Source organism: Pseudonaja textilis, chromosome 5 (genome assembly GCF_049901715.1).
Source record: "Pseudonaja textilis isolate UNSWEBS1 chromosome 5, rPseTex1.2, whole genome shotgun sequence".
In the NCBI taxonomy this organism is placed as follows: Eukaryota; Metazoa; Chordata; class Lepidosauria; order Squamata; family Elapidae; genus Pseudonaja; species Pseudonaja textilis.
In genome coordinates this window covers 35411464-35418747 of record NC_141994.1, presented here as the reverse complement: position 1 = coordinate 35418747, position 7284 = coordinate 35411464, and the positions used below count along the sequence as shown (strand labels likewise).

The 7284-nt window shown below is 32.7% G+C and overlaps 1 protein-coding gene across 8 annotated transcripts in view; it reads right to left on the bottom strand.

Annotated features, from left to right (window-relative positions):
* Positions 1-418: 418 nt before the first annotated feature.
* Positions 419-7284, bottom strand: part of NAV3 (neuron navigator 3) — a 464771-nt gene continuing 457905 nt past the window's right edge. For all 8 annotated transcript variants that reach the window (XM_087934496.1, XM_087934492.1, XM_087934487.1 and 5 more), the window contains one exon: positions 419-6884. In XM_087934496.1, coding sequence (XP_087790622.1) covers positions 6765-6884 — 120 coding nt within the window. In that variant the 3' untranslated portion in view covers positions 419-6764. The remainder of the gene's footprint in view (positions 6885-7284) is intronic.

The window sequence follows — 7284 nt, the reverse complement described above, 5'->3', positions numbered from 1 at the left end:
TAGTTCTCTTAATATTTTTGCTACCATCTAATAGGTTTTTTTTCCAGTCCAGATATGGTATTAGAAACATATGCTTTAGAAACAGTTATCATTGTTCATTTTAAAATACAATTAAATGAGGAATATATAAAAAGCAATTCAAAGTAATAAACAGTTTGTGTGGTCTACTCCTCACTTACTTTATTTTCTGTGATAAATTCCATTTTCTGATGCCTTTTCTTTGCAAAAATACATTTACATGAGCAGAATATATTAATTAGCTATAGTATGCTCAAACAATATTTAACACTGAAAACATTCACCTATTAGGAAGACTCTCCCATCATCTAAGGAACTATGTTTAATTCTGGCAGAATATGCAAATCTGAGAAAAAAGCCGACATATTTATTTTGTAGAAAAATACTTTTATTTGTGCAATATATGTGCAATTAGACAAATACACAGAGACAGGAAAATAAGTAACAAGGTAGATATGCAGTTATACAATGCAATTGGGCAATTGGTCATTGTCTGTAATATTTTAGAGAAGCTGTAAAGAGTCATTAGCAACATGTACTTTTCTTTAGTTATTTATATTACATTTTTTAAAACTTACCAATAAAAATATCAACAGTGAAAAATATCTATTTGTAGATATTGTACAGTGAAATATATATGTATATATATAGGGTGTGTGTCTGTGTATGTATGTATGTATGCTTATATGTGTGTTCATGTGTGTTAAAGAAAATTAATAGAAAAAATGATCCAAATCATTTATATAAATAACAATATAAATACAAATAATGAAAAGTCTATTCAATCTTTAAATCTTTTAAAGTGTATCATTAGCAACATATTGCATTATTTTTTTGTTTTTAGGACACACAAACTTTTCAAAAATAAATAACAGATTCACATCCTGGAGCCATTCCTCAAAATCAAGAAGGTAACTTTGTTCCTAATTATATAGAATTAGCCTTTTTCCTTTGCCATAGGCTTACAAATCTCTTTATGAGGTGACAGTTTTCAACTTTTGGAAACATTTCAACATCACATTAAAATCCTTAATTGTAATATTTCTTTCCCAACTTGTACCAAAATTGTAGTATAATGAGCTTATCAACATCATAACATATAGATTAAAAGAATCACATTTTTATAACACCAGCATAAAAAATACATAATGTCAACATCTAGTTCAAGGGTTTCCCCCAGTTTCATAGATTGCAGTTGCTCTTTAATTTCTTGTAATTGTCAGTCAATTTATGTTTTTTTCCCCCTTTCTTTTTTGATAAATCTCTTTATTTTGCTATTTCCCAGAAAAGCGATCATTTGCTGTTCAGTTATAGGAGCACCTCCTTAACTTTTCTGAGAATAGCAATTATAAAACTATGAGCTGTCTTGTTAAGCAACTATTTTTCATTGGCCTGAATTCCAGATATAAAAATTTCCATCTTTCTCTCCTGATTTGTGATTAATGCATTTCATAGCCTTTCCAATGGTTTGCGCATAGAAGTCAGAGTTTCACTGTTGCTAATATTAATGTTAATAAGATTTGTGTGGGGGTTTCTAGCAAATAACAAAATTTCACCTCTCCTAAATTGGTTGGCATATTTGGCAGTTGAAGTCTAAAATAACTGAGGGCATTTTGCTATAATTTTTCCATTACTATTTAATTTGAAAAGTAACATAAATTGCTTGTGATCTGCTTTCAGGTATGAAGTGTTGAAATCAAAAGACTATGAATGTGTTCAGATAGTTTGTAAGTATCTTTCACTAGACATAGTGAAAGAGCTGCAATATGATTTGGTACTAAATATTATTTTAATTTGTTAAGGTTTATATACTTAATATGTTAAGGTTTACATGGCAGGAAAAAGAATGACTTATTACCACTTACAAGACCCCTCTGAAGCCAAGAGGTAAACCATTGCTTTTGTATTTTCTTGTGTTCTATATACTTGCATCTCAACTAGTAACTCTTGCATCTCAGCTTTTCTTGACACCTATCAGATATATGTCCACTTTAGACAACAATACAGTTCTTGTTGATTTTGAAGAGTACAACCTTTGCAGACGCCAAAATTGAATTTCTGAAGAATGGAATTGCATGATTTAGAGCAGAAATATGAGCTCAAAACAAAATAAAATTAGGGCAGAATAAAATACAACAGAACTGAAACAATGTATCCTAAAACTAATACAAAACTTGAGTATAGAAGACAAAACAAATTTTAAAAATTGTATATATAATTTGCAGAAATGGCAAACAAACTAGTCTGGTCATATGGAAAAAGCAACATTTTGCTGAAAGAAGAACAAATGAGATGAAGATTTACAGGTTTGAAGGTTAATAAAGATGTAGATTAAATGAAGGGCAGAAGGAATTTAGATAATATCTGACAGGGAGGAAGGAATACTCAATTATAATTATCTGTTGAAAATAAGGTAGCAAATCAGAACATTTCTTCTATTAAATGTTTTTTCCTTCTGTTTTTGTTTCTTGTACGTCTTTCCTTCTATCATTTTTAAAATTTTGATTTGATCTTTATTTTTTGAAAAACTTCTAATAAAAGTAAATAAAAATGTGGATATGCATTTGAAATTTGAAATATTTTTAATAATTGGTACTGCTATTGGTAATAGTTTAATTTTTGAAAGAAAAGACAAGATACAGAAAATGGCTGATTCCAATTTGAATGGGATGGGGACTCTAAATTGATTAACTCCCTATTCCTTATTGTACAATTATTGCAATAATATGAAAAAGACAGGAAAAAGCAATGTCAGGAAAAGGGCAGAGATAATGTCTGCCTCTTTTGTCTTGGCAGTGATGATGTCAGGAAAAAGACAGAGATAAGAATGTCTCTTTTGTCTTGATAGTGATGAGACAGTTGCCTAAAACCAGCTTTTTAAAAAGTGCTATTAAAGTGACAGATTATATGTTATTTGTAGCAATTTCTTATCCAATTCAGCCACAGAAAGAATAGTCCATATTATATTTGTGTGTGTGTGCTTGCTACGTATAAATCTCTTCCCAGACTTTTGTGGAATTTAAATTTAAGGACATAGTTTGGAAATGTAATGGTCTGCTGTTGAGTCTAAGACCTGCAAAAGAATATCTTCTTAAACTGAGGATACCAAAGGTAGAACCTTGAGCATTGGAACAACATTATGTCTTTGATAGTATTCCATTCCAAGTCATTGGGAAATTCTTTATTCAAGGATTTAATTTAATTCCTCTAGATAGAATTAGATAGATAGACAATATGAGGTAACATATTTATCATTTATTTGCCAGTAGCAAAATTTAACAAAATAATTATCTGGAACCTGACAGTTCTTTAAAAACAATTGTATCATAAACTGTGCTCTAATAGAGATTGACAGATTTGAGTTTTAGATGTGTGGCAAGAGAGCCCCATGGAACACTTGGAATTTCTCTTGACATATTCTGGACAATTTCCAGTTGCACAAATACATTCTAATTCCATTCCAAAAACTCCTTCCAAAACAGAAGCTGTGGAATTTTATTTCCCTGGAATATTTTGGTTGCAGGAGCAATTTAACTCCTGATCTCCACTAAAATAGAAAAAACTTTAGAATATACCCAATGACTTAAAACTGGATTCAAGTTTACCTTCCAAATTAATGACTTCTAGAAAGGGACACACAAATACTGTATTTAAGGAACAGGCAATGCTGGATATTAATTAACTGACAATGTATGTTTGGTTCTGCTGTGATTAAAAACCATAACTGTGGCTTGCTTGTAGTTAATCCTCAGCTTTTTCCTCTCATAATAATCAGCCAGTCTAGCCCACAATTTTCTAAGTCTAATCTCAACATATATCATGATATAAACACATATATTATCAACCTATATTAAACTGAGTGCTCTGTACCTATTAAGCAAGGAGACAAAGTGATTTTCATTCCATGGCTGAAACATTATAACTGATATGCAAATTAAATGTGATGGGAGCAAATATATAGACCCGTTTGACTGATCCATTTATTAAAATAGGGTTAGATAAGGATCCCCAGTTGGCTAACTCATATCCTCGTAGTATGGTAAGAAAGCAATTCAATCAATACCCTGATGTGTCTAATATTTGTACTGTTTGTTTTCTCAAGCTATTCCCATAGTTTACACCTAAGTCTGATTTCCTCTGGAGTTTAAAAACAGCAGACTCAGTTGTCAATAAATAATTCCACTTTAATGGCAAAGTAATAATTTAGACAGATACAGTGTGCACACCTGCAAAAAATATATGCAAGCTGGTTTACAAGCTAGAAGAACAATAAATCAATATAAAATACATCATCCAGTTAAGTCTGATGACACCAAATACTTATTATTAGGGCTTTACAAAGACTACAAAACTTTTCAGATGATTTATCTCACTGTTTCTGTCTATTTACACAATATGTTACATTAAAAATGTACAAAATATAAAATGTATACAGACAAATGCTTCACAAACAAATTTGTTAAAGTTGTAAACTAGGTGGATTCACTGAAATGTATTGCAGGGAAAATTGTATTATGTAGTATATACATACAGGATGTGTGTATGTGTATTGAAAATGGCAGGAGTTCCTGGGCTTAGATGTTGTCTAAGACTACATCAATCTTAAGGAGCAGCTTTTGTTTTAGTCATTTTCCAGAGTGGCATGCTGCTTAACAGTATGAGACAGTCAGCTAATATTTGCTTCTGGAAATCAATCTGAGTATATTTTTTGTGCATAAAAGCAGACTTTCTTATTAGGACAATAGCACCATGCAGGAAACCTGCAGCTGATGCAATAAGGAAAATTGCATTGATTTTTTTGATATTTGTTCTGCAAAATATATTGTTGCAGGAATTAGTAGCACCACTTACGTGTCCTGAAGTTATCCCTTAGCTATGTGTATCCTGAAAGTATTTCATTGGTCATGTCCTATGCTTATGAGTAGACGTGCTCCACATGAGCCCCTTCAAGATAAGGGTTGAAGTATGTGCCTATAGAAATGCTATAGCCCTTAGATATTTTATGTTAATTTTAACCAATATCTCCAATTACTCTGATTGGGTTTTCAGTATATTCCGTTCATTGTAGCAAGGATAGCTCAGGACTTGTGATGGCAGTTCTAAATACAAGACAAACATATCTGGTTTTATCTGTCTTTTTAAAAAACAGATAGTACTAATTGCCCTCTTGCTTTGTTTACAACATATGGGTATTCTCTGTAAATGAAATATTTCTTCACATTAATAGAATAAAGTATAATTTTGTATTTTTGCTGCTGTTACTGTTTTGTTTGCTTTCATTTGTGCAACTCTTTTTTATTTTCAGTATTTACAATACCCTCCCAATAAACTGTGCAAAATCACTCCCCACTTTTCCCTCTTACAGTAAAAACATTTTGTCTTGCACAGTGAATAGCACTGTGTCAGTGTTTTTTTAATGCTGACTTTCTTCATTTACAACAATTGCAATTAAAATAGCATGCTCCAAATGGGGGAAGGAAGAGAAGGGACAAAAACCAAGAACGATTTGTGCTCATGCTAACTCAGGTGCACACCCAGCTCTGCTGGATAAACTGTCACACATCCCTGTTTCTGTCATAATTAAGTTTTTTTCCCAATGGGATAGAAATAACTATGTTGGACTTTTTTGTTTTGTTTTCATTCATAGTTAACTAGGAGTAGTTTCTGGGTCATCTGAATGGTTTAGGATGGTAGGTCATTGATTCACGGAAGATTAAAAATAATATATCTATATCTATATTAATAATTCATCCTTCTAGCCACCTAATTAAAAAAAATCTTGATATATAAACACAAGGCTACTGTGTTCACTGATGCTCTCTCATTAGTAAAATGAAGAAAGGAAACAGTATAAATAACCAATGGTTTAAACAAATTAAACCAAGTGTAACATTGTCTAGAAATTGGTTTTAAGGCAGTGAGACAGCACCATAGGAAATGATCTCTTTTTTCCCCACCCAAAAGACTCAAAACAAAGTCCTAACCAAAACCTTTAGTCAGCATCAGAATTGCCTAACAACAACAGCAACAACCTTAAGAGGTGGGCAGGTGTTTAAAAAATACCACTGTGGTTAAAAACAATTTGGATATCAAAACGGGTGACTTTTTTTCAATACACACACACACACACACACACACACATGCACAAACAGAAAACTTAGTGAACCACATCACTGCAAATATGGCAGTTTAGTATCAAATTGGCACTTATCCAGCATATCACAGTATTGTTTGTATAAGATAATTGCACAATACTGTTTTGTGCTTATTGAGTCTATACGCCCTCTCATTCTTTTTATTTTATTTTGTGTCCATCTCATTTTGGAAAGGACAGCAGAATATAATCTGGAATATGTGCTGTGAGGCACCACAGAGGTTAGAGGAGGAGGAGGAGGAGGAGGAGCAAGAGAACTATGAATGCAGCACCTCCAAGTATATTGAAGTATCACATAAAATGCTTCCACTGTAAACTTTCAAGACAGGGATAGAAAATAAAAGACTCTAAGTGGATTCCAGTTTGACTACTATGTGTGCAATCTGCTTCATAGCATCCCTGTTAAAGGCTCTTTCCACTTGAAACTGAACAAATCCAACTTTCATTTCTGATTTGCTTTAGTGCTTAAATCAGGTGCCTCTATATATGACACAGCACACACATGCTATTTCAGCCCAAATACACACCACCTCAGTAGCCCTTAACATGGGTATAGGTTTATCAGCATCTTCTAACCAAAGTCATGCCCCCTTTAGAGCGTTGATTCAAGTGAAGGATCCAGCATATCATCATGGTGGCTGGCAGTATCACTGTCACAGCTCTGGGCACTTGAGTAAGTGGCAGCTTCTTTGAGCCTCAATAGCATGTTCATCTGAGAAAGAAATATAGTACAACTGAGTTATTGGTACAAGAGTTAAGATGATTTAGAATAATAACAATCCAGTCCATTTTACTGTTCTTAGTTAGTCCTTAGTTAGAGCCAGTTTTAGAAAACATTTGTGGAAAATGTTACATAGCTTTATATATGAGCTTTCTCAACCCTTTGAATACTTGGTTCTGATTATCCACTGTTATGAAAAATTCCTGCCTTAAACTCTTTTAAAGCTCATCGTGCACATTCTTGAATACATGTTTCACAAATCTTTTGGTGCTATTTTGCATGGAGGCAAAGAGATGCTACCAGGTTCCACCCAGTATTGGCCTTCATGCTATGTTAGCCTTTGTGGGTGTTTTAAGAAACATATTACTTCCACATCATAAGGATGAGGAGA